Source organism: Phyllobates terribilis, unplaced genomic scaffold (assembly GCF_046119375.1).
Source record: "Phyllobates terribilis strain yellow unplaced genomic scaffold, ASM4611937v1 Scaffold_9__5_contigs__length_417890890, whole genome shotgun sequence".
Taxonomy (NCBI): Eukaryota; Metazoa; Chordata; class Amphibia; order Anura; family Dendrobatidae; genus Phyllobates; species Phyllobates terribilis.
Genome location: NW_027362769.1, coordinates 70,141,431 through 70,169,294, shown reverse-complemented (window position 1 = coordinate 70,169,294; position 27,864 = coordinate 70,141,431). Strand labels below are relative to the sequence as shown.

The following is a 27,864-nucleotide window of genomic DNA, read 5'->3' as shown; positions in this document are numbered from 1 at the left end:
GTGTAGATCAAATCAGACACAATCAACCATTGAAGTGCTCCTTTTGTTCAATGATACAAAAAATATTGCAGTATATAAGAAACAAAGCGAGAATCACTTTGTAACATTAGGTGGGTGCTGCTGGGTCATTTCACCTCAATATGCCAGGTTTCACAATCAGCCAATTTAACAACATCTAACATTCAAGGACAAAGTTAATGGAATACAGAAACAAATCTAATCATGTAACGATGATATATGTTATTAAAGTCAGTATATTCTGGTATGTAGCTGATTCCTGACTACAAATAATACTGATTTTAATATCATAAATCTCTGGGATTAACCATTATTTGCCAACTGTGGTCTAAAAAAATCTGTGCAATGACTTGAATCAGCCAGACTAAAACAGAAAACCTAGTCAAATAGTAATGGCATTCTAGCTTCTCATACTGCCACCTGTCAGGAGTTGGCTTGACTTGTAATACAAGACATTTGGTTATGATTTGATGCATTGTGATACCTATCAAACAGCTATTAAGTTTAACTAAAGTATCATAAGGATAAGCTAAATTGTATGGGCTCTTGATCACCAGGTGATGGATGGACAGCACAGTTTACCTTTGGCTGGGAAGCATGCCACCCTCAGCCTGGGGGACAGACATGTTGGATGTGTGACTGGAGAAACGTCTTCTACCAATGGCACTCAAGAGGTACGCATCCTGCTCACTTACCACACTGGGCATGCTCACTGAGTCATCTACAATCAAACAGTTTTTAGTGTTAGATTTTCAATCTAAATATTACATTTGGAGATAAACAGATTCATTTTAAAGAGCTATTCTCATCTTGGACATTTATATCACTTCCACAGAATGGGCCACAAAAGTCTGATAGATGCGGGTACCATTTAAGACTCCAATCTTGAGAACAAAGGTCCATCTCACACCACCGTACACGGAGAAATGTTCGCGCACGTGCAGCTCTGTCCATTCACTTCCACTAGTGCATGCTTGACTGACTTTTCCTGGGATCCCCATAAATTGTATGGGGAGAGCTGTGCATGCTTTCCTGGTGACGTGAGATGGGGCCCTGTTCATGAGATAGGTGCGTACCATAAGAGGAACGTTCATCCATCATACATTTGTTGCATATCCTGCCATAAAAACAAGGTGGGAATACCACTTGAAGACAAAAGTATCAATCAGTATTTTCAACCACATACTAAGAAACGTCAAAAACTAGATGACACACTTTTCACAGATATACATGAGTTGACGGGAGAAACAGTGACTCAAAAAAAACCTCACTATAGGCCCCATCAAAGAGATGCACTTCTGGAGCATATTGCCTGGTTAAGTTCTTTTCCCCTCCATCCTATACTTACTTTCTTCTTCTTCCTCATCAGTACGACTTAATGTGTCCTGAGAGGCTTGCTGGGAGTGCTCACTGTCCTGTTCCCAGACAGTTCCAGTTCCCGTATTGGAGCGAGACATTGTGGCCAAACTCAAGCGATAGGCTGAGGTGGAGGTGCCAACTGTGCTGATGGATGTCTTCCCTTGGTATGCTGCAATATAAAGATGTAGTTGCATGGGTGAATATTGGAAATTCAGGCCCTGTTCACACTGCAGCTAGGCTCATTTTCGTCAGTTTTTGTTGTTGCCTTTTGATGGCAATAAAAGTGTAAACTACTGCTCTACTTCTTTTTGTATAAAAAATACCTGCCGAAAATGATGGGCCCATTAAATATTAATGGGGTCTGTCAGAAACAATTTAATAGTAGATCAGTCACAGCAGTCATGGCTGCTTTAATAACATATCCATTGACAGAAATGTGAACAAAGTTCTATTCTAAGGCCATGGCCCCTCTATCAGTATTTGATCTTTTTTTTCTCAGGAGTGGGAGCCAAAACCAGGTGAGGAACAATCAGAGAAAAGGTGTAATAGAAACAAGTCACCAATTCTGCATTTATCACCCACTCCTGGTTTTGGCTTCCACTCCTGAGAAAAAATACTGACCGAATACTGACCAAATACTGATAGTGGGGCAGTGGCAGGCAGGTTTCCCAAATTCATTTGCGAGTATGAACCGCTACATCCATGCTGGCTGCGGGCCTCCTGACCTAAACTCAATGGCCTCCTATCTGTCTGAGGTTGTAGAGTTTGGGTTAGTAGCACTGCAGCCGGTCAGGACATTGCAGGCTGTACTCAGACAGTGAATGTTGGACGTGTGAAGACGACCTAAATAGGTGGAGGATATAATTTATAAAAATAATTAAATACAAATCAGGTAACATGGAGAACAAATTATCAATATATACATGTATATATAATTATAATAGATATATGTTTTCACTTATGTGCGATCATAGGAAAGAACAATGCAAGGTGTGCAGTATTTTATATTCTTAGTAATAAATATTATTGTATGATTGATACTGTACTAGAAAAATTATATAATGGTATTTTTATCATTCAGACAGCAGGGCAGCTCAGTGGGGTTCTGGGTGCAAATCTGACTCAGCTGACATCTGCATTGAGTCTGTATCATCTCACTGTTTTTGCATATGAAGAACATAATGATAAAGAAGATTGAAAAGGAATAAGGTAAATGGTTGGTCTTCTTGGGCACAGGAATTGATGTGAGCGATGGTGAGCTCTGTACTGCACTGCAAAATTTGTTGCCAACATAAACCATGGGATGAAATATAATTATTTTTCTGGGTGTATTTCCAGCCTATATTATCCTCAGCCGTCAAATATAAACTTGAAAATGAGGAGAAAAAAATAAACATTATTTCTTTAGTTTATATGGAAGAATATGACCTATGACTCCCATCCTGTACCTGATCCACTATGTACGGCCTCCTTCAGGATCTTCAGTTCACTGTTAAATTCATTGATGAGAGAGCTTTTGCACAATGGCCGTGGGATGAAGCGGCGCTCTAGCTGGTCTGCTATGTGTTGGCGGGCACTTAGCTCATCCTGATTCTCTGCCGGCTGTGCCAACAGCTGTTGGGTAGGAGGTGAAAAGTCAATTGACAATTACTTAACATTACTAAGATTACACACTAGCTACATTATACAATCTACCAATAAAACTATTTTAGCTTCTTTAAGACTTTTGATATTCCTCTGTTTGGGGTAATAAACCAATATTTTTTTTACGTCTTATGGTCTTAATAATCTAGAAAACATTTTTAAATATTATTAAACAGTATTTGTGCAAATATACACTGTCTAATCACCTGTCTATTATCCTTTTTCTGAATAAATCATTAACTGGAGATATCTTCAATTTATAATGAAAAAATTTACAATGTGACTTATCCTTAAAATATCTACATTATATTTTATTGTCTCTTCTGCAAGACTATCTCAGTTTTTTGGTTCACAGAAATGGAGGCATTTCAGAAGCATAAATGGTTCTTTCCTTCATAAACACCATCGTATAAGAAAAAAACTAACCTTGCACTGAATGAAGGGTCTCAAAAGTACAAATATTGGGATCCTTGTTCTTACAATGAAATCTAGGAAGTCCCATAGAGCTAAACCACCAACTTTCCTGAGGGCCATCTCTTTCACCTGTAGGCTAAGCTGATACCATTCACTCCCGAGTTGTCGTTCAAAGCAGACCAGAATAACCTTCAGAGCTGGGAAGTAATGACAGAAGTGGAGCGGATAATAATAGCATAAAGACAAAACCCCACACATAACCAGCAATGCAAGTGCTTCTTCTTGGGTCACAATCCCACTTAATGAAGGACCCAGTCTGGGAAGAATAACTAAAAATTGAATTGTGACATGAACCCACTTAATTTCTTCTATCAGTAGAAATATTTTGTGTTTCTCAAAGACCATTAGATATCTGTCCAACCATATTGATCTCTCACAAAATGACATTATATTAGTTACTGAACGTATAGCCTCCTGGGTGGGTTATGACATCCACTGCCAGGACATGAATATGTAGGCAGCCTGCAAATAACATCCTTAAAGAGAAACTGACAGCTTCCCCAAGCCACCCATACCACCACCTTGTATAATAAGACAATAAAATGGGTTTGTTAGAAAAGGTATAAAGGTAGCAATAAATACATGGTGGTAGTTTGGGGGATCTGGGAAAGCTGTTAGGTTCCCTTTAATTCAGAGTTGAAGGGTGAGATCAACCCTTTCAAAAGAGGTATTATGATTTTTCGCATCAAGAACCACTTCAAATTTTGTTGAATCCACCGTTTCCTATAGCACAATTTTACAAATATTCAGGGAGTTTAAATAAGTCTAAAGGGGTTCACCAATCTGTAATCAAGTTTATGGGCAAGAATATGTCACCTTTTCTCCGAAAGATTTATGTCAGTCAGTAATGAATGTAAAATCAAAATGGAGCAAATGTAGAAAGCTCATAATTGAGTAACAGAGCCCTACACATCAGAACCTTACCGAGATAGGCAGCTTGACTAGTGGAGTCAGCAAGTCCTTCCCTTCGCAGATCTTTCCCAGCATCTCCTGGGGTGGAGCAGTGAGCCGGTGAGCTTTCCAGCATGAAGTTCTTACTGCGGGAAGTACTGATAATACGAGGGGGAAGAAGGATATTTATCACAGTCTGCAGCAGCAAAAAAACTTCAGGCTGCTCCAACCAGGGACTATCTGTGGGGAAATAAGATAATGATGGACGGGTCAAGAAGTGGACTACAGCTTGAATTTATGGTGTTATAAAGGTGGAGCTGCATTAGTCTCCTGTGCTAGCATTCATGTTCCTTGGTTCTGTGACATTTATTTTCTGTGTTCATTATTATTCAAACCTTTGCTTCCTGATCCTACTGTTAGCACAAAGGGAATGAGCAGGTTGAGCAGCATCCCTTCCCGCCTCTCCAGGTTAGTGAAAGGTGAGATCACGTGGCTCAGTGGGAAGTCATCTTTTAATGCCTATATGGCAAAGAAAAAGCATAAATTTGACATAAACTGTCTGCACTTACAGATACAAGATTTAAAACAAAGGTTATAGAAAAAGCACATGCTACATCTATATAATGATAGAAAATGAAATGTTTATCCAACCTGTATCTGCAGGGCCACCAGCCTGACAACAGCTGTGCTAAAGGGCAGCGGTGGGGAGAGATATGGGCTAAGATGGAGCAGGGGCAATCCATCAGCAACACTAGATGGCCCCACCACACCCATAACCTGCAATGGAAACAAGTGAAGACAAGTAAGTTATAAGACACCTAGCACCGGAGATGACAGCTCAAATATGAGACGGCACAAATCTGGTTACTTCTCCACAGGCGGCTCCATGTAGCATGCAGGATTTAAGCACAGACATGGGGTCAGACACCAATGCAGCAACAGATCAGAAGACCCCATGGTTCCGTCGTACTCACCAGATTAACACAAACATTGATCAGAGACCTAAGGTGAGGCAGGAAGGAAATGATTGGCTGCCTCTGAAGTGTCAAACAAACCCCCTCTATCAAATTGCTGGCAGGTTCCCACTCAACCTGTCGCCTGCAATACAACAGGAAGCAAGGTTAGGAAAAAAAAACGTTACAAGTAATTGATGGACTTGAAATGGCGATCCTATAGTCAATACATCTTCAATACATGTTCAAAATATATTCAGATCTATTTGCATCTAAGGAACTGCACCATGATATCAAAATTTACATATTTAAACAACACAACTTATTCCGCTACATATACATCTTGTGCACAATTATTAGGCAAGTGAGTATTTTGACCATATCATCATTTTTATGCAGATTTTCCAACTCCAAGCTGTATAAACGTGAATGCTTATTGGATGAAGCAGATCAGGTGATGTGAATTTGTGTAATGAGGTAGGATGAGGCCTAAGGAGATAACACTCGTTATCAAGATGTGCCGACTTATTAGGGAGCTTTTTTTCCTCAGGCAAAATGGGCCAAAAATGAGATTTAACTGACTGAAAAGTCAAACATTGTCAAAAGTCTTACAGAGGGATGCAGAACTCTTACAATTACTAAGATATTGGGGCAATATCACAAAAGTTTTGTTGAAAATAGTCAACAGGTTCACAAAAAAACATAAAAGACGCACATTAACTGCCAAAGATTTGAGAAGAATCAAACGTGAAGCTAACAGGAAGCCATTATCCTCCAGTGCTGTCATATTCCAGACCTGCAAACCCCCTGGAGCACCCAGAAGTAAAAGTTGTTTAGTGCTCAGAGACTTGGCTGAGGTAAGGAAGACTGAAACCCGACCACCACTGAACAATACACAGAACGTGAAACATCAAGATTGGGCCAAGAAATATCTGAAGACAGATTTATCAAAGGTTATGTGGACTGATGAAATACGAGTGACTCTTGATGAACCAAATTGATGGGTCAGTGGATGGATCAATAACAAGTACATGTGGGGCCCTCCCTGAGAAATCTCGGGGTTGCAGTCGTGGCCCAGACCCGGTCTGTGCCCAGGGCGGTCACATAAAAGATTTTCAATGGGCTTTCAGGGTTGAGTGGTATTTTCCGACTACGCCACCTACGGTTTCCGGTGATGGACACCAGCGCTGCTTCAGTCCTCTGAGGCCGGTGTTTAAAGGCAGCTTTGATGGAACGGCTCCCGGCAGGCAGAGCGGGCCTCAGGGCAGTGTGATGAGGAATGGTGGGTGCAGTGCCGCGCAGGAAATAACAGGCTGAAGCGGTATGTGAAGTCATCCAGGGTTTTTTACGCACATTCAGATGAACTTTAGCCGCAAAGCTTCCCTCTGCTCATCGCGGGGTACTGCGGCCACCAGGAAGGGGGTCCAGCACTTTCCAGGTAGATCAGGAGCACCTGTCGAGACCCCTCTGGTGTGTGTTCCTCTCCTTGGTGAGTTCTCCCACTAAGTCTTCTCCTGACTGTGTGTGGTATGATTGTGGTGTAAGGTCAGGTCCCACTGGATAAACGCAGGTAGAGAGGTACAGGTGGCGTATGCCGCTCTGTCCGTATCCCTCCTGGGATCCACTAAGCCTCCGGGCTTTTCTGACTGAGACGTGAAGTAACAAAGTCAGATATCGGGGGCCGGTCACCCCTCTTGCAGCAGGACTCCCTCTGACTAGGCCAGAGTAAGAAATACAGGTGGCGTGTGCCGCTCCGTCTGCATCCCCCTGGGATCCTTTTGCCTGTGGAGCTTGTCTCCTCTGCTCCCCTCCTGGCCTTCTTAGGTAGGGACCTTGACCGGGTAGAGGCAGTGGTTAACTCCGACCCGCTCCTCGTCTCAAGGCCAGAGAACGAGGACCGTGAATCTTCAATAGGCTGCAGGTTCTAGCAGAAGGCCACAATCAGCGATGAAGATCACAATCAAAGACCTTGAACCTAAGATGGCTGTAGATTAAATATGAATGAATAAGTGTAACCTAAAAGTGTGTTCTTTACCCTCACCCACTACATGGTTCCCCCTATCTTTGGTTCCCCCCATCTCCTATTTCCCAGGCCGGGGCAGCACCCTGGTGCATTTAGGCCCTCTACAGGACAGGAGTGGTGTAGTGTTGAATGGTGAAGTGGGGGCCTGAGAGATGCTCCATCCTTACCTGGAAGAGGAGATACCACACCTCAAGCTGAGGTGCAGTACCCCTGTGGCGACTGAACCCTCAGGGGTCGCCACATACAGACCTCCTCATCAACTCAGATGCCAGCAAGGTGGGGTACTGCTAAGGGCTGACATTATTAAAGATGAGCTAGTTGGACCTTTTCGGGGTGAAAATGGACTTAAAATCAACTCCAAAACCTACTGCCAGATTTAAGAAGGCACTTTCTTAAGCAATGGTACAGGAAAAAATCTGCATCTTTCAAGAAAACCATGATTTTTATGCAGGATGATGCTCCCGGACACAGAAGGTGAAACATCAAGACTGGGTCAAGAAATATCTGAAAACAGATTTTTCAAAGGTTTTATGGACTGATAAGATAAGAGTCACTCTTGATGGACCAGATGGATGGGCCCGTCAGTGGATCAATAACAAGCAAAGACCTCCACTTCGACTGGAGTGGAGATGGGGTACTGCAACAGGCCGGTATTATTAAAGATGAGCTAGATCAACCTTTTCAGGTTGAAGATGGAATGAAAATCAACTCCCAAACATAGTGCCAGTTTTTAGAAGACACTTTCTTTAAATTTGTGTCTTTTAAGAAAACCATGATTTTTATGCAGGATAATGCGCCATGCATCAAAGTCTCCACTGCTCGGCTGCCTTTAAAGGCCTTAAAAGATGAATGAATAATGACATAGTCCCTTCCTTACCTGACCTAAACCCTAATCAGAACTTGTGGGCCCTTCTTAAACAGCAGATTTACGGTGAAGGAGAACAGTACACCTCTCTGAACAGTGTCTGGGAGGCTGTGGTTGGTTCTGCCCAAAAAGTTGATCGTCAACAGATTAAGAAAGTGACAGACTCCATTGATGGAAGACTTATAACTGTTATTAAAAATAAGGGTGGCTATATTTGTCACTGATATATTTTTTTAAATGTCAGAATTTTATTTTTTTACATTTTGAGTTGTTTGGTTATTATTCTCACTGTAACAGATTAAAATAAACAATTGAGATGAGAAAATGTATCTTTTTCATTTAGTTGCCTGATAATTCTGCATATATAAAAATTCTTTTAAGAAAGACAAAACCTCACTTTCACTTTCTTAAATATTCAGATTTATTAACCTTTTGGATTGACCGACAGCACTGGGGTTGTTCAATAATAAAATGAATCATCAAAAATGCAAATTGCCTAATAATTGTGCACCCAGTGTACTGCACATTGGTTTTTAGATAAAATATTAATGTGTAGATAAATAGGTGGAGATTCACAAAACAAAATATATGGAGAACGTGCTATGTTTTAGACACATCTTACACCTACTTGACACTTTTTAAAGAATGGAAAACGGGAGGAATGAGACAAATTTACTAACACCTGCAACATTGATTGCTTCAAAAATAATAATATAGACCACCACAGTGATTTATCACATAAACTGATATATTTTAGTGGTCTGGTGTCAAAAGGTCACCTTGTCAAGGGCTATTTGCACAAAATTTTTGCTACACTTTGCTATTTTGCACCTGCCCTGGCACAGATTTAACCCCTTAGTGACCGAACCAATATTTTTAAAATCTGATCAGTGTCACTTTATGCAGTAATAACTCTGGAATGCTTCAACATATCCCATTGATTTTGAGATTGTGACACATGATACTTTATAATAATGGTAAATTTAGGTTGATATGTTTTGCGTTTATTGATAAAAATATCAGAAATTTGACAATTTTTTTTTTAAAAATTACATTTTTCAAACTCTGAATGACTATCCATTTAATCCCAACAGTCATACCACACAAATACATTAATAAATAACATTTCTCTCATGTCTGCTTTACATCAGCACCATTTGTAACGTGTTGTTTTATTTTGTTAGCATTTTAGAAGGTTTAAAAATGTAGCAGTAATTTTTCATTTTTACAAGGAAATTTGCAAAACTTATTTTTATAGGGACCTGTTCAGGTTTGAAGTGACTTTGGGGGTCCTATACGTTGGAAACCACCCAAAAGTAATACCATTTTAAAAACCGCACCCCTGAATGTATTTAAAATTGTTTTCAGGTAGATCATTAACCCTTCTGGTTCTTTTCAGGAAGTAATGGAAAGTGGCATGACAAGAATGAAAAAGTTTATTTTTACCACCTAAATTTTGATAACTTAATATAATAATATTTTTTATTTATATAGCGCCAGCACTTTACAATTAAGTAGGGACACGTACAGACAATAAAAACAATACAGTGTATCACATTTCAACAGTTACATGAGGAGTGAGGGCCCTGCCTGCAAGCTTACAATCTATATCTGAACAGGCCGCTATAGCCGGCAGACTCGGTTATTTGGCTATGAACTGCCAAGACAGACATCAGGACCACACAATCAAGATCTCAGGGTGTCGATAAGGTTAAAGAGGGAGCCCCCACACTCTGTTAACTACTTAGATTCTGTAGTCACTATTGACAGAAGAATCTAAGGGGTTAAACGTCCATGGTCTGTGCCAACACTGATCATGGCTAATGTAGCAAGTTCTGAGCTATGGTGTACAGGTGACAGCTACAGGATTGTCACCTATCGGGGAACACTAATCTCTTATATCACAAGTCAGTAAAAAGATGTCTAGTGGTCACTAAGGGGTTAAAAAGTAGGCTAGGCTTCACATATTGACTCTAAAGCACTGGTATAAATTATAGCTGTAATCAATGACAGCTCAGACCTGGCACAGAATTCATTTTCAATAATGATGAGCGAGCATGTTCGTTACTCAAGATTTACGAGCATGCTCGGGTGTTTTCCAAGTGTCTTCTTCAGAGTGGTCGAATGTTATGTTTGAGTCACTTCGTGTGCATGATTTGCGACTGTTTGACAGCTTTAATACATGTGAGGAATGTCTGTTTGTTAGGCATTCCTCACATGTATTAAAGCTGTCAAACAGTCGCAAATCATGCACACGGGAGTGATTCAAACATATCACCGAGCACGCTGCAAATACTCGGCGAGCACCCGAGCATGCTCGCCGAAAGGGTTAACAGAACACGCTCGCTCATCACTAATTTTCAACCCACAAGATAAAATATATGCCCCAAATTAAATTTGACACACCCTTCTTCAGCATATGAAACATTGTTGTAGGCCACCAGCAGCCTCCACTGCAGAGAAATCTATTAAACTAGTGAAGCCATCTTTAGAATCATGATTAGGCCATGTTCACACATTCAGTATTTGGTCAGTATTTCACATCAGTATTTGTAAGTAGTGTTGAGCATTCCGATACTGAAATATCGGGTATCGGCCGATATTCACTGTATCGGAATTCCGATACTTAATTCCGATACTTTTATAATATCGAATACCGGAATCGGAAGTTCCCATAATGCCTGCGCTCTGCAGTGTCTGTGAAGGATGACAAGCTGGATGGCAGCGCTCAGCTGCGATCCAGCTTGTCATCAGAATGCCATCCCAGCGTGGGAGAATTCTCCTGATTGTTTAAAAGCCGGCGGGCGGTAAAAAGCCGCCGGCTTTTAAACAATCACACAGCCCCATACTGCTTCCCCGCAGCCTCCCACCCCGATCCTCCGCTCCCCTCGCCACCTCCAATCCCAATCGTAAATTAGGACCGGGCGGGGAGCGCAGCACCAAGGAGCGAAGGACCCGGGCGGGGAAGCCGGCAGTGAAAAGACTTCACCGCCGGCTTTCCCGTTCTGTGCTGCGCTTTCCCGCCGGTTATTTCAAATGAACAGCTGAGGTATCAGGTGATGCCGATCAGCTGTTCATTTGAAGTAGCCGCGGTGCCCTCAGAGGGTTCATGTGAGTTCATGCTTGACTGCATGAACTCACATGAACTTTCCCACGGCCGCACAGGTCAGCCTCACCTCCCAGACCCGTCATGATTAGTGTGTGCGGGGTGTGTGTGTGCGGGGTGTGTGTGTGTGCGGGGTGTGTGTGCGGGGTGTGTGTGTGCGGGGTGTGTGTGTGTGCGGGGTGTGTGTGCGGGGTGTCTGTGCGTGCAGGCAGACATAGGCCGATGTGACACTACTACTCCCATCGGCCTATGTCTGTCCCCCGTCCACTCGTGCCAGCAGGATCAGCTCGATGGGAGCAGTAGTTCCCATCAGCCTGATCCTGCTATATAAATTGCCCTACTGTGTCCCCAATAAATGTTAGATACATGTCATTGGTGGCCAGTGGTTACCTAAAAGAAATTAGTTTATACATTACCTGTCCCCGCCGATCGTCACCTAAAATAAAGTAAAAAATAAAAAACTACACCTATACTCACCTAGACACCTAATTCCCCGAAGCCATCGATCTCCTGTAATAAAATATAAAATAATAAACCACAACCTTATCCTTACCCCTCCGTAGCAGTCCACGAGTGTCCCACGAAGATCTCCAGTTCAGAGCAGCCACATAGAATGTGACCGCTCTGAACCGCTGCCGCCGCTAGAATGACGGGGCCGTAAGGGTTCACCAGAGTTAAGGCAGCGCTGCTCCGGTTAGCTGCTTTACGGCACTGCTGTATCGTGAGAAATTCCCACGGTACAGCACTGCCGTAAAGGAGGTCTCCGGAGCTGCGCTGCCTGAATGCACTCCGGTAACCTCAGTCAGTGGCTCCCGCTGCCGGGAGCGGACGTGTTCCCGGCAGCGTGAGCTTACAGCAGCCATGCACAGCTGTCACCATCTCCAGATGTGACAGCTGTGCATGGGAGATCAGCGCAGGAACGTGGACAGGTAACTATTTTTTTTTAGTAAACTAAGAATTAAATAAAATGGTGTTTTATTTCAAATAAATTATTTTTTTCTGGGTGTAGTGTGTTTTTTCTTTTTAACACTTTGTAGGTTAGTAATGGGGGTGTCTTATAGACACCCATCATTACTAACCTGGGCTTCATGGCAGCTGGCGCTGACATGAACCCCACCACTATTACCCCCTGCCACCGCACCAGGGCAGCGTGGAAGAGCGAGGCTAAGTGCCAGAATTGGCGCATCCTATGGATGCGCCATTTCTGGGGCGGCTGACGGCTGGTGTTTCTAGCCTGGGAGGGGGCCAATATTCATGGCACCCTTCCTGAGCTATTAATATCAGCCCCCAGCTGTCTGCCTAGCCTTTGCTAGCTATTAAAATAGGGGGGACCCCACGTCATTTTTTTTGGGGGGGTCCCCCATTTTAATAGCTAGTAAAGGCTAGGTATTCAGCTGGGGGCTGATATTAGTAGCCTGGGAAGCTCCGTGGGTTTTACCCCCTTCCCAGGCTTCAAACATCTGCCCCAGCCGTCTGCTTAACCTCCGCTAGAGACTAAAATTATGGGGGATCCCACGCCATTTTTTTTTAAAATAAATCCTTTATTTTAACACTAAATGACATTTGAGGACTTAATAAAGATGCAGTCCCTAAATTATTATTTATTTTTTAATAAATTTTTCCCAAAACTTTTGACGTGGGCTTCGCCATATTTTTGTATGCCAGCCAGGTACAGCATCCAGCTTCTATGAACGCGCCATTTTCCGGGGCGGCCGCGGACTGCAATTTTCAGCGGGGGGCAGAAAGCTTGGGCCTCCCTGCGCTGCAGATTCCATCCCCCAGCTGCCTAGTTGTACCTGGCTGGACACAAAAATAGGGAGAAGCCCCACGTTTTTTTTTTTTTAATTATTTCATGAAATTCATGGAATAATTAAGAAAAAAAGGGCTTCCCTATATTGTTGTGTCTGGCCAGGTACAAATAGGCAGCTGGTGGTTGGGGGCAGCCCGTTCCTGCCTGCTGTACCTGGCTGGACACAAATATAGTGTGAAGCCCCACGTCAATTTTTTTTTAATTATTTCAGGAAATTCATGAAATAATTAAAAAAAAATTATGTGGGGCTTCGCCCTATATTTGTGTCCAGTCAGGTACAGCAGGCAGGAACGGGCTGCCCCCAACCACCAGCTGCCTATTTGTACCTGGCCGGACACAACAATATAGGGAAGCCCTTTTTTTCTTAATTATTCCATGAATTTCATGAAATAATTAAAAAAAAATTGACGTGGGGCTTCGCACTATATTTGTGTCCAGCCAGGTACAGCAGGCAGGAACGGGCTGCCCCCAACCACCAGCTGCCTATTTGTACCTGGTTGGACACAACAATATAGGGAAGCCCTTTTTTTCTTAATTATTTCATGAATTTCATGAAATAATTAAAAAAAAAAAATACGTGAAGCTTCTCCCTATTTTTGTGTCCAGCCAGGTACAACTAGGCAGCTGGGGGATGGAATCTGCAGCGCAGGGAGGCCCAAGCTTTCTCCCCCCCCCCCCCCCCCCCGCTGAAAATTGCAGTGCGCAGCCACCCCGGAAAATGGCGCGTTCATAGAAGCTGGATGCTGTACCTGGCTGGCATACAAAAATATGGCGAAGCCCACGTCAAAAGTTTTGGGAAAAATTAATTAAAAAATAAATAATAATTTAGGGACTGCATCTTTATTAACTCCTCAAATGTCATTTAGTGTTAAAATAAAGGATTTATTTTAAAAAAAATTGACGTGGGGCTTCGCCCTATATTTGTGTCCAGCCAGGTACAGCAGGCAGGAATGGGCTGCCCCCAACCACCAGCTGCCTATTTGTACCTGGTTGGACACAACAATATAGGGAAGCCCTTTTTTTCTTAATTATTCCATGAATTTCATGAAATAATTAAAAAAAAATTGACGTGGGGCTTCGCACTATATTTGTGTCCAGCCAGGTACAGCAGGCAGGAATGGGCTGCCCCCAACCACCAGCTGCCTATTTGTACCTGGTTGGACACAACAATATAGGGAAGCCCTTTTTTTCTTAATTATTCCATGAATTTCATGAAATAATTAAAAAAAAAAATGCTTGGGGCTTCGCCCTATTTTTGTGTCCAGCCAGATACAACTATGCAGCTGGGGGCTGGAATCCGCAGCGCAGGGAGACCCAAGCTTTCTGGGCCACCCCCGCTGCAAATTGCAGTCCGCAGCCGCCCCAGAAAATGGCGCGTTCATTGAAGCGCCATCTTCTGGCGCTGTACCCAACTCATCCAGGGCCCTGGTGCGGTGGCTCACTGGGTAATAAAGGGGTTAAGGCCAGCTTGGTATTATCAGCTGGCCCTAAGCCCAAAATTCATGGGGTCACGCCAATATTAGACATGACCACCATGAATTTCTAGTAAAGTATTTAAAAAAACACAACACCCAGAAAAAAGTCCTTTAATTGAAATAAACACACAATTCTTTATTGTTCTAAATTAAACCATACTTACCATCACGCCCATTCCAGCTGAAGCCAACGATCTCCTGCAATAAAAGTAAAATAATAAAGCAACCTCATCCTTACCTTTCCATGGCTCCCACGACAGCTTCAGCTCTGCTACATCGAGATGACAGGCTGGACCGCAGCAGAACGCTGCCATCCATCCTGTCATCCCGCAGACACTGAGAAGCACAGGCATGCTTGTGCTCCTCAATGTCTGGCTGTGACGGCATAAAGATGAGCCGAGGTCATGTCCAATGAACTCAGCTCACCTCATGTACGTCACTGACAGCGTGGGAAAATTCTCCTGCACTCAGCACTTCAGCGTGAGAATTTTCCCACACTGTCAGTGACGTGCATGAGGTGAGCTGAGTTCATTGGACATGACCTCACCTCATGTATGTCACTGACAGCGTGGGAGAATTCTCACGCTGAAGCGCTGAGTGCAGGAGAACTTTCCCACGCTGTCAGTGACGTGCATGAGGTGAGCTGAGTTCATTGGACATGAACTCGGCTCATCTGGATGACGTCACAGAGAGACACTGAGGAGCGCAAGCATGCCTGCCTTCTCAGTGTCTGCGGGATGACAGGCTGGATGGCAGCTTTCTGCTGCGGTCCATCCTGTCATCTCGATGTAGCAGAGCTGGAGCTGTCCTGGGAACCATCGAAAGGTAAGGATGAGGTTGCTTTATTATTTTTCTTTTATTGCAGGAGATCGTTGGCTTCAGCTGGAATGGGCGTGATGGTAAGTATGGTTTAATTTAGAACAATAAAGAATTGTGTCTTTATTTCAATTAAAGGACTTTACTCTGGGTGTTTGTGTTTTCTTTTAACTTTGACTATGGGGTTAGTAATGGGGGTGTCTTATAGACGCCTCTCCATTACTAACCTGGGCTTGATGTCAGCTGGCATTATAAGCTGACATCAACCCCAACCCTATTACCCCCTGCCACCGCACCAGGGCAGCGTGGAAGAGCGAGGCTAAGTGCCAGAATTGGCGCATCCTATGGATGCGCCATTTCTGGGGCGGCTGACGGCTGGTGTTTCTAGCCTGGGAGGGGGCCAATATTCATGGCACCCTTCCTGGGCTATTAATATCAGCCCCCAGCTGTCTGCCTAGCCTGTGCTAGCTATTAAATTAGGGGGGACCCCACGTTATTTTTTTGGGGGGGTTCCCCCATTTTAATAGCTAGTAAAGGCTAGGTATTCAGCTGGGGGCTGATATTAGTAGCCTGGGAAGCTCCGTGGGTATTACCCCCTTCCCAGGCTTCAAACATTTGCCCCAGCTGTCTGCTTAACCTCCGCTAGAGCCTAAAATTAAGGGGAACCCCACGCCAATTTTTTTTTAAATAAATCCTTTATTTTAACACTAAATGACAAGTACAGTAATCAACACTGTCACTGTACTTCATATATATGTGACTGACATGTTTCTATCTATCTAATCTATGTGTGATTCTCTATTCTTTCTGTTCTAAATTGTCGGGTACAGATGCTGAATTGCCGGCCGGCTTTCTTAAAGAGACGGTGCATGAAAACACTATTATTTTTTTAAATAAATCCTTTACACTAAATGACAAGTACAGTAAGCAACACTGTCACTGTACTTCATATATATGTGACTGACATGTTTCTATCTATCTAATCTATGTGTGAAGCTCTATTCTTTCTGTTGTAAATTGTCGGGTACCGGTGTATGCCGCTGATGAATTGCCGGCTTTTCATGTCATTCTACATTATTCTTAGTTGTTTTACTTCATGTAGAATTAACCTACAAGGAAAGAAAGGGTTTATTTTCATTCCGATATTTGTGTCCCATTGACTTGCATTGGTTTCCGGTATCGGAATCGGCGATATCCGATACTTTTTGGGTATCGGCCCGATCCAATCCGATACGATATTTCCTGATATCGGAAGGTATCGCTCAACACTATTTGTAAGCCAAACCAGGAGTGGGTGATAAATACAGAAGTGGTGATGTGTTTCTATTATACTTTTCCTCTGATTGTTCCCCTCCTGATTTTGGCTTACAAATACTGATGTAAAATACTGAACAAATACTGATCGTGTGAACATGGCCTTAACTTGTGTAATAGATCATGGTGTTGGTCTATGGAAGAAAATTTTTTAAAAAAGCTAACAGATTCCCTCTAAAAGAGGTGTCCACTACTGGACAACCCCTTCTTAATGGCCCCAGGGAGGTGAAAAAAAATGCATCTGAGATTCTCCCACTTGGATGGTATGTGAATGCTGCAGCTGATGAGCAGCCACTGATTGGCTGCAGCGCTCTTGTGCCGCCCATGCCAGATGTTGATGCCAATAGACCGGCAGGTCTGAGTACGGAGGAGCGGTGCCATTTCGAGAGGTATTTTTTCTTTTTCATTTTTTCACCTCCCAAGGCTCATTAATAAGGGGTTGTTCAGTGGCAGACGACCCCTTTATGTGCATATCCTATATTCTATAGCACTATTGTTTGTCAGGTATCGCGTCACAGTGAAATACTAACGCTAAGGCCACAGCTCCACTATCAGTATTTGGTCAGTATTTTTTCTCAGTGGAAGCCAAAATCAGGTGAGGAATAATCAGAGAAACGGTATAATAGAAACAAGTCACCAATTCTGCATTTATCACCCACTCCTGGTTTTGGCTTCCACTCCTGAGAAAAAATACTGACCGAATACTGATTAAATACTGATAGTGGGGCCGTGGCCTCAGTCTTCTTTCACGCTTGCATTATAACAGAATTGTGATTGCATTTCTGGACTGTTTTTTTTTCCAAATTGCTACCAAGAACCTCCTGGACCCTAATTACTTACCTGCTCCTGACATCACTGGCAAACAGTTGATTTTGCCAAGGAACTATATAACCAGCCCAGCATTGCAGGGAAATTTTGTATTTCATGTAGACTGTTCAGATAAAACACACATTCTGGTTCATAGAAAAAATTCCCGAGAAGGAATCTCTCCTATATGAAGATAGGGCTTATGGACACGGGTTGTCCGCAGAAGACAATCCATTTAGCGAAATCCATTAGAACTCAGTCTGTTATTTTTTCTGACAGTTATAGGACTGCAGACTACACTATTTTTTGTGAAAAATTATCGGACAAATCACATAAAAAATTTAGCAAGTTGTAGCATGATTTAATTTCTGCAGTCATAATTGTACTTTAAGTTCCAGTTACCGTATAGTATTGGTTATACCCACTACACTTGCAGTTCACCAGAGCCTACACAGTTACTTCGCTTTTTATGTAAATAATTTGTAAAGTAAAAACCTATGGTTTAAATACAAGTACTTTCCATTAAGACAGTTAATGTAGAACACATTATGTTTAAGTGTTTGTTTCCCAATATGCATGTACACACTATTCCACCCATACAGGATCTTGCTAAAAGTTTAGGTCTGGAGAACATACTGTTGTAATGCTCTTGCTGCACGAGATGAATTGCTACACAGCATTATTACATTAATTTACATTTCTGGAGATTATGGACACATTTCCTCAAAGGGGAAATCCTGCCAATATGATCATCTGATCTGTCATAGATACATGAACAAATAACATATTGGTGAACTTTTAATGTAATGTCCTTTTTTTTCATCTTCTACTATTACAATGGGGCAATAAGACTCCTATTGTCCTGAAACGTTGGGGTTTACAAGTTCATTTTTGTCACCGCTCATACAGGTATGCTATAAAATGCTGTCATCAGAATATACATAGCAGATATATAAATATATTAAACATCGTTTTATGGGATTTTCCCATGAAAATTTTGCCATAAACAAATGCAATATAATTACTGACTCCACTTTTCCCCACCAGTAGATCTACTAGCCCTCTTTGAAAGAGTGGTTGTCAAAGACTTACCGATGAACAATGCACATGCTCCAAGGGTTACATACATTATTTCAGTGTAAAGAAAAAAACAATTTCATCTATATCCAATAAAATCAAAACTACCTTGTCAATAGTGTTACTATGAAGTTCAACCAGTGAATGTAATTTTTTTACCTACCTTATTTAGAAAAATGTTAAACTAATTTCCTCTGCTGTTGCCCAAAGAACCCACCACAACTTGGTTGTGGCCAGTAGCAGAGGAAATCAACTTATATTTCATGCCCTTACTTCAAGGTTTGCAACATCAGAAACTCAAGCCATGTTTCTGTAGCATCTGCTCACCTTAAAGTTGGCATTTTGTGTATTTTATTAAACATACGATCCAGCCTCTTTAAGATGAGGATAAGGGCCGGCCGCACTGCCTCCGCTGACCAGTCTGTGATGGGAAGCATCTCCATAATGTAACGCTTTAGACCTCTACTCTCCATGGTCTGTGTGTCATAAGGTGCCAGCTTTAAGAGGGAGTGAGCAATCTCTGCTAACCTATCAAAAATATGAAATGAGAAACATGATCATCCATTTACTACATAAGTATCAGTCAATGTTCTTGTGTTTCATCATTCAGTAGGACACATACCTCATGTGTGACTTGACATCTAGGAGTTCCAACGAAGTTACCCGTGGTTCTCCAGCCAGATTTTGCAGAATTTTTAATCTAGGACCACAATGTTTGTAAAATTCTGTGCAGATATTAAGTAGGGACTCTCGAGGTCTCCGAAACTCTTCCCTTGCAATTCTTTCATCTAGCTCTTCTCTAGGTAGCCCTTGGCCTTCTTCCAGCAGATGAAGGTTATCTCTGAAATATAGGAAGTTATTAAATATTTTTTTGGACACACAGTAGTACAAGTTTTGGGACATTTTAGGCCGTTAACAAAGCTCTTACCTCAAGTTGACTCCAGCTGACATTGTGTGATTGGCCGTTGTGGCACCTTTGTGGCCTTGGTCACCTCGGCTCATTTGAGGAGCAGTCATTGGCCTAAAAATAATGCAATATAACCTTTTAGTCAACTTTCTAAATGATATATAGATTACATAATTTCCGCAGCTAAAAAAATTGAATGGGAATGAAAGCCGGAGGAGCAATCAAAGGACACAACGTTGCACACAACGTATTATTCAGGCAGGTCGGCTAAGTAAGCTGAAAAAAAGTGTTAAAGAAATGCTCAAAAGGATGAATATATGAACTGCAATGTAAAAATGACCTGCTGTGTGTTTTCTTGGAGCGTCTTCTGCTTGCAAAACTCAGGGGGTACGTCGATGTGTAAAAGTAGTCATGTGCACAAACCCTAAAGTGGTTAAGTAGGCAACGCTCCCCCCTCCACAATGGATTGAAGCTTCCATTGAATTTAGTGATACTTTGCAATTTAACTGGACATTAGGGGGTTATAGAAATTAAAATGGGATATTTGGACTGTCCAGATTGATCACCCTTATTGAACTATTAACCTGTCATTATGATTTCTTTTCTCTGTAGTAATATGGATGCAGGGTACATAATAACAAATAATTAACAAAGGAAATGTTTGATTGTTCTATCACTAAAACTAAGCAGACACCTTGTCAGTGCCTCTACGCTGTACAGGAGGGCCTGAAGAGAAGTGGCCAGAGCAGCAGTGGCAGCGATTTCCTCCCGTGCCGCTGAAACAGTTTCCAGCTGGGACGTCTGGCGCTTTAGCTTCTGCAGGTAGCAGGGAACCAATGCTTCCAACACCATCAGCATCTGGAGGCTGAGAAGTAAATTGTGAAAAACAACATTGGCAATTAATGAAATTACATCCCCATGTATATAATGCCTGATTACATATTAGTGTTCTTTTTCATTGCTATGATTCAGGCTAGCGAGGCGGCTATAGTAAGTCGTCCTACCCTTGTTGGGTGCAGATATGGCATCTTACACATTCATTTAACAGTTTTGTCTGTGTTGTGCTTTTTAATCTTTGTACGTTATAAATTGATTTATCACCAGGCGTTGGCTATGGACATGGTCAGTGAAATACAGACATGATAAAGAGCACTTGTTATATTATTTTTACTGTATGTATGGGGGTATCTCCTTAATTTGGTCTATGCTTGATCCTAAAGCTTCTAGTACTTGCTCAAAGAAACCCATTAAAAGTAAATTCCCATAACCAGGAAAAATACCAAGGAAGCAAAACATGGTGTAAATCAGGAATAAAAGTGTTTTGGTAAACATTTCTATGTATACTTTTACATATTTTCTTTCTATTATTCTACCTGTTTGATGATATTTATTACTTCCTGTTCTAATGGAAAAATACATCAAACGATAAGAACCAGTTACCTGCGGAATGACTCTGGGGCATATGCCACTACTGTCACACAGAGCTTAATGCATTCACTAATGGAGAAGGCCATGTCTTCATTGCCATAGCAAAAATCTGCACAAAGAAATATCGAGATCTACTGTTATTACCGTAACTAAATTACACTTAATACACAATAGTCTTACCTTGATCATGACAAGTGAAAAGATTTAATTGCATAAACACATAGCTAGGGCACCATCATGGAATTTCCATTCTGTAATATACACTAAGATTTTAGGAACGTTCACTATTTTTGTGGATTTATGGGTGAAAACTGGAGGATAACTGAACAAGCATGGGAAAGGCTACATAAAAAGCGATCCAGTTTTTCCTTTTTTTAATTCCCATTGCTCTCCTAAGCATGGCTATATACTGTGTATTGTCACGGTGGTAACCTTTATGCCTCCTCAGGGCTCTTAGAAAAAGCCGGTATCCCAATGAAACGCGCGTCAGGGACACATTTTGGATGAGAGTCTATGCAGATACAAAAAGCAGAGTCTAGATACAGTTAAAACAAGTGCGCCACTTTAGTCTGACAGATCATTGACACGCTGACAGTCCTATGACCACGCTGGCTCAGATCAACTGTCAGCATGGTAGATGCGGCAGACGGGGCACATATAGCGGTAATGTGTTTGAATTAAAAATTGGGGGATACATATTACCCTATAGCATGCCCATTAAGAGAATGGCCCCCCTAGCATGCCACAAAGACTGCCACAGTGGAAATAATTGTGGCTTGCCTGTGACTGTAATAGAGGCGGAGCCATATAGATTTGAACATCAAGTATAACGTCTTAATTATTGTAGCTGTACATATTAGCCAGTCTGAATAATAATAAATTGGCAACATTCATTGTAGTTTACCCACTACTTTCTGTATTAAATTATAATAATTAGTGTTGAGCATTCCGATACTGAAATATCGGGTATCGGCCGATATTCGCGGTATCGGAATTCCGATACTTAATTCCGATACTTTTACAATATCGAATACCGGAATCGGAAGTTCCCATAATGCCTGCGCTCTGCAGTGTCTCTGAAGTATGACAAGCTAGATGGCAGTGCTCAGCTGAGATTCAGCCTGTCATCAGAATGCCATCCCAGCGTGGGAGAATTCTCCTGATCGTTTAAAAGCTGGCGGGCGGTAAAAAGCCGCCGGCTTTTAAACAATCACACAGCCCCATACTGCTTCCCCGCAGCCTCCCACCCCGATCCTCCGCTCCCCTCGCCACCTCCCATCCCGATCGTAAGTTAGGACCGGGCGGGGAGCGCAGCACCAAGGAGCGGGGAGCGAAGGACCCGGGCAGGGAAGCCGGCAGTGAAAAGACTTCACCGCCGGCTTTCCCGTTCTGTGCTGCACTTTCCCGCCGGTTATTTCAAATGAACAGCTGAGGTATCAGGTGATGCTGATCAGCTGTTCATTTGAAGTAGCCGCGGTGCCCTCAGAGGGTTCACGTGAGTTCATGCTTGACTGCATTGCATGAACTCACATGAACTTTCCCACGGCCGCACAGGTCAGCCTCACCTCCTAGACGATTAGCCCGTCATGATTGGTGTGTGTGTCTGTGCGTGTGTCTACGAGTGTGTGCGGGGTGTCTGTGCGATGTCTGCGGGTGTGTGCGATGTCTGCGGGTGTGTGCGGTGTCTGTGCGATGTGTGCGGGTGTGTGCGGTGTCTGTGCGGGTGTGCGCGGTGTCTGTGCGATGTCTGCGGTGTCTGTGCGATGTCTGCGAATGTGTGCGGTGTCTGTGCGATGTCTGCGAGTGTGTGCGGTGTCTGTGCGATGTCTGCGGGTGTGTGCGGTGTCTGTGCGATGTCTGCGGGTGTGTGCGTGCAGGCAGACATAGGCCGATGTGACACTACTACTCCCATCGGCCTATGTCTGTCCCCCGTCCACTCGTGCCAGCAGGATCAGCTCGATGGGAGCAGTAGTTCCCATCAGCCTGATCCTGCTATTTAAATTGCCCTACTGTGTCACCAATAAATTTTAAATACATGTCATTGGTGGCCAGTGGTTGCCTACAATAAATTAGTTCATACATTACCTGTCCCCACCGATCGCCACCTAAAATAAAGTAAAAAATAAAAAACTACACCTATACTCACCTAGACACCTAATTCCCCGAAGCCATCGATCTCCTGTAATAAAATATAAAATAATAAACCACAACCTTATCCTTACCCCTCCGTAGTAGTCCATGAGTGTCCCACGATGATCTCCAGTTTAGAACAGCCACATAGAATGTGACCGCTCTGAACCACTGCCGCCGCTAGAATGGCGGGGCCGTAAAGCAGCCCCGTCATTGCATAAGCGGGTTCGCCGGAGTTCAGGCAGCGCTGCTCCGGTTAGCTCCTTTACGGCCCTGCTGTATTGTGAGAAATTCCCACGGTACAGCAGTGCCGTAAAGGAGGTCTCCGGAGCTGCGCTGCCTGAATGCACTCCGGTGACCTCAGTCAGTGGCTCCCGCTGCCGGGAGAGGACGTGTTCCCGGCAGTGTGAGCTTACAGCAGCCATGCACAGCTGTCACCATCTCCAGATGTGACAGCTGTGCATGGGAGATCAGCGCAGGAACGTGGACAGGTAACTATTTTTTTTTAGTAAACTAAGAATTAAATAAAATTGTGTGTTTTATTTCAAATAAATTATTTTTTTCTGGGTGTAGTGTGTTTTTTCTTTTTAACACTTTGTAGGTTAGTAATGGGGGTGTCTTATAGACGCCCATCATTACTAACCTGGGCTTCATGGCAGCTGGCGCTGACATGAACCCCAACCCTATTACCCCCTGCCACCGCACCAAGGCAGCGTGGAAGAGCGAGGCTAAGTGCCAGAGTTGGCGCATCCTATGGATGCGCCATTTCTGGGGCGGCTGATGGCTGGTGTTTTTAGCCTGGGAGGGGGCCAATATTCATGGCACCCTTCCTGGGCTATTAATATCAGCCCCCAGCTGTCTGCCTAGCCTTTGCTAGCTATTAAATAGGGGGTACCCCATGTCATTTTTTTGGGGGGGTCCCCCATTTTAATAGCTAGTAAAGGCTAGGTATTCAGCTGGGAGCTGATATTAGTAGTCTGGGAAGCTCCGTGGGTATTACCTACTTCCCAGGCTTCAAACATCTGCCCCAGCCGTCTGCTTAACCTCCGCTAGAGCCTAAAATTATGGGGGATCCCACGCCAATTTTTTTTTAAATAAATCCTTTATTTTAACACTAAATGACATTTGAGGAGTTAATAAAGATGCAGTCCCTAAATTATTATTTATTTTTTAATTAATTTTTCCCAAAAATTTTGACGTGGGCTTTGCCATATTTTTGTATGCCAGCCAGGTACAGCATCCTGCTTCTATGAACGCGCCATTTTCCGGGGTGGCTGCGGACTGCAATTTGCACCGGGGGGGGGGGGCAGAAAGCTTGGGCCTCCCTGCGCTGCAGATTCCATCCCCCAGCTGCCTAGTTGTACCTGGCTGGACACACAAATAGGGAGAAGCCCCACGTATTTTAGTTTTAAATTATTTCATGAAATTCATGAAATAGGCAGCTGGTGGTTGGGCGCAGCCCGTTCCTGCCTGCTGTACCTGGCTGGACACAAATATAGTGCGAAGCCCCACGTCAATTTTTTTTTAATTATTTCAGGAAATTCATGAAATAATTAAAAAAAATTGATGTGGGGCTTCGCCCTATATTTGTGTCCAGCCAGGTACAGCAGGCAGGAACGGGCTGCGCCCAACCACCAGCTGCCTATTTGTACCTGGCCGGACACAACAATATAGGGAAGCCCTTTTTTTAAAAAATTATTTCATGAAATAATTAAAAAAAAATTGACGTGGGGCTTCGCACTATATTTGTGTGCAGCCAGGTACAGCAGGCAGGAACGGGCTGCCCCCAACCACCAGCTGCCTATTTGTACCTGGTTGGACACAACAATATAGGGAAGCCCTTTTTTTCTTAATTATTTCATGAATTTCATGAAATAATAAAAAAAAAAAATACGTGGGGCTTCGCCCTATTTTTGTGTCCAGCCAGGTACAACTAGGCAGCTGGGGGCTGGAATCCGCAGCGCAGGGAGGCCCAAGCTTTCTGGGCCCCACCCGCTGCAAATTGCAGTCCGCAGCCACCCCGGAAAATGGCGCGTTCTTAGAAGCGCCATCTTCTGGCGCTGTACCCAACTCATCCAGGGCCCTGGTGCGGTGGCTCACTGGGTAATAAAGGGGTTAAGGCCAGCTTGGCATTATCAGCTGGCCCTAAGCCCGAAATTCATGGGGTCACGCCAATATTAGACATGACCACCATGAATTTCTAGTAAAGTATTTAAAAAAAACACAACACCCAGAAAAAAGTCCTTTAATTGAAATAAACACACAATTCTTTATTGTTCTAAATTAAACTATACTTACCATCACGCCCATTCCAGCTGAAGCCAACGATCTCCTGAAATAAAAGAAAAATAATAAAGCAACCTCATCCTTACCTTTCCATGGTTCCCACGACAGCTTCAGCTCTGCTACATCGAGATGACAGGCTGGACCGCAGCAGAACACTGCCATCCAGCCTGTCATCCCGCAGACACTGAGAAGCGCAGGCTTGCTTGCGCTCCTCAGCGTCTCTCTGTGACGGCATAAAGATGAGCCGAGGTAATGTCCAATGAACTCGGCTCACCTCATGCACGTCACTGACAGCGTGGGAAAATTCTCCTGCACTCAGCGCTTCAGCGTGAGAATTTTCCCACGCTGTCAGTGACGTGAATGAGGTGAGGTCATGTCCAATGAACTCAGCTCACCTCATGCACGTCACTGACAGCGTGGGAAAATTCTCACGCTGAAGCGCTGAGTGCAGGAGAATTTTCCCACGCTGTCAGTGACGTGAATGAGGTGAGGTCATGTCCAATGAACTCAGCTCACCTCATGCACGTCACTGACAGCGTGGGAAAATTCTCACGCTGAAGCGCTGAGTGCAGGAGAATTTTCCCACGCTGTCAGTGACGTGCATGAGGTGAGCCGAGTTCATTGGACATGACCTCGGCTCATCTTTATGCCGTCACAGAGAGACACTGAGGAGCGCAAGCATGCCTGCGCTTCTCAGTGTCTGCGGGATGACAGGCTGGATGGCAGCGTTCTGCTGCGGTCCAGCCTGTCATCTCGATGTAGCAGAGCTGAAGCTGTCCTGGGAACCATGGAAAGGTAAGGATGAGGTTGCTTTATTATTTTTCTTTTATTGCGGGAGATCGTTGGCTTCAGCTGGAATGGGCGTGATGGTAAGTAGAGTTTAATTTAGAACAATAAAGAATTGTGTGTTTATTTCAATTAAAGGACTTTATTCTGGGTGTTTGTGTTTTTTTTTTTAACTTTGACTATGGGGTTAGTAATGGGGGTGTCTTATAGACGCCTCTCCATTACTAACCTGGGCTTGATGTCAGCTGGCATTATAAGCTGACATCAACCCCAACCCTATTACCCCACTGCCACCGCACCAGGGCAGTAGGAAGAGCGAGGCTAAGTGCCAGAATTGGCGCATCCTATGGATGCGCCACTTCTGGGGCGGCTGACGGCTGGTGTTTCTAGCCTGGGAGGGGGCCAATATTCATGGCACCCTTCCTGGGCTATTAATATCAGCCCCCAGCTGTCTGCCTAGCCTTTGCTAGCTATTAAATTAGGGGGGACCCCACGTCATTTTTTTGAGGGGGTCCCCCATTTTAATAGCTAGTAAAGGCTAGGTATTCAGCTGGGGGCTCATATTAGTAGCCTGGGAAGCTCCGTGGGTATTACCCCCTTCCCAGGCTTCAAACATCTGCCCCAGCCGTCTGCTTAACCTCCGCTAGAGACTAAAATTAAGGGGAACCCCACGCCAATTTTTTTTTAAATAAATCCTTTATTTTAACACTAAATGACAAGTACAGTAATCAACACTGTCACTGTACTTCATATATATGTGACTGACATGTTTCTATCTATCTAATCTATGTATGATTCTCTATTCCTTCTATTCTAAATTGTCGGGTACAGATGCTGAATTGCCGGCCGGCTTTTTTAAAGAGACGGTGCATGAAAACACTATTATATTTTTAAATAAATCCTTTACACTAAATGACAAGTACAGTAAGCAACACTGTCACTGTACTTCATATATATGTGACTGACATGTTTCTATCTATCTAATCTATGTGTGAAGCTCTATTCTGTCTGTTATAAATTGTCGGGTACCGCTGCTGAATTGCCGGCCGGCTTTTTTAAAGAGACAGTGCATGAAAACACAATTATTTTTTTAAATAAATCCTTTACACTAAATGACAAGTACAGTAATCAACACTGTCACTGTACTTCATATATATGTGACTGACATGTTTCTATCTATCTAATCTATGTATGATTCTCTATTCCTTCTATTCTAAATTGTCGGGTACCGCTGCTGAATTGCCGGCCGGCTTTTTTAAAGAGACAGTGCATGAAAACACAATTATTTTTTTAAATAAAGCCTTTACACTAAATGACAAGTACAGTAAGCAACACTGTCACTGTACTTCATATATATGTGACTGACATGTTTCTATCTATCTAATCTATGTGTGAAGCTCTATTCTTTCTGTTGTAAATTGTCGGGTACCGGTGTATGCCGCTGATGAATTGCCGGCTTTTCGCGTAATACATTCTACATTATTCTTAGTTGTTTTACTTCATGTAGAATTAACCTACAAGGAAAGAAAGGGTTTATTTTCATTCCGATATTTGTGTCCCATTGACTTGCATTGGTTTCCGGTATCGGAATCGGCGATATCCGATACTTTTTGGGTATCGGTCCGATCCAATCCGATACGATATTTCCTGATATCGGAAGGTATCGCTCAACACTAATAATAATCCATGATTATT

At 43.2% G+C, this 27,864-nt stretch overlaps 1 protein-coding gene across 23 annotated transcripts in view; it reads right to left on the bottom strand.

The window, feature by feature from the left end:
- Window positions 1-27,864, bottom strand: part of UNC80 (unc-80 homolog, NALCN channel complex subunit) — a 222,737-nt gene that overhangs the window by 48,556 nt on the left and 146,317 nt on the right. For 21 of the 23 annotated variants that reach the window (XM_073646576.1, XM_073646580.1, XM_073646583.1 and 18 more), the window contains 13 exons: window positions 20,980-21,076; window positions 20,234-20,404; window positions 19,561-19,653; window positions 19,255-19,473; window positions 18,960-19,160; window positions 5,361-5,484; window positions 5,038-5,163; window positions 4,782-4,905; window positions 4,420-4,626; window positions 3,448-3,632; window positions 2,826-2,991; window positions 1,367-1,546; window positions 601-739 (listed from right to left, as the gene is read on the bottom strand). In XM_073646576.1, the coding sequence (XP_073502677.1) occupies window positions 601-739; window positions 1,367-1,546; window positions 2,826-2,991; window positions 3,448-3,632; window positions 4,420-4,626; window positions 4,782-4,905; window positions 5,038-5,163; window positions 5,361-5,484; window positions 18,960-19,160; window positions 19,255-19,473; window positions 19,561-19,653; window positions 20,234-20,404; window positions 20,980-21,076 (2,032 nt within the window). The remainder of the gene's footprint in view (window positions 1-600; window positions 740-1,366; window positions 1,547-2,825; window positions 2,992-3,447; window positions 3,633-4,419; window positions 4,627-4,781; window positions 4,906-5,037; window positions 5,164-5,360; window positions 5,485-18,959; window positions 19,161-19,254; window positions 19,474-19,560; window positions 19,654-20,233; window positions 20,405-20,979; window positions 21,077-27,864) is intronic. The other 2 variants (XM_073646596.1, XM_073646598.1) reach the window with 1 other exon arrangement.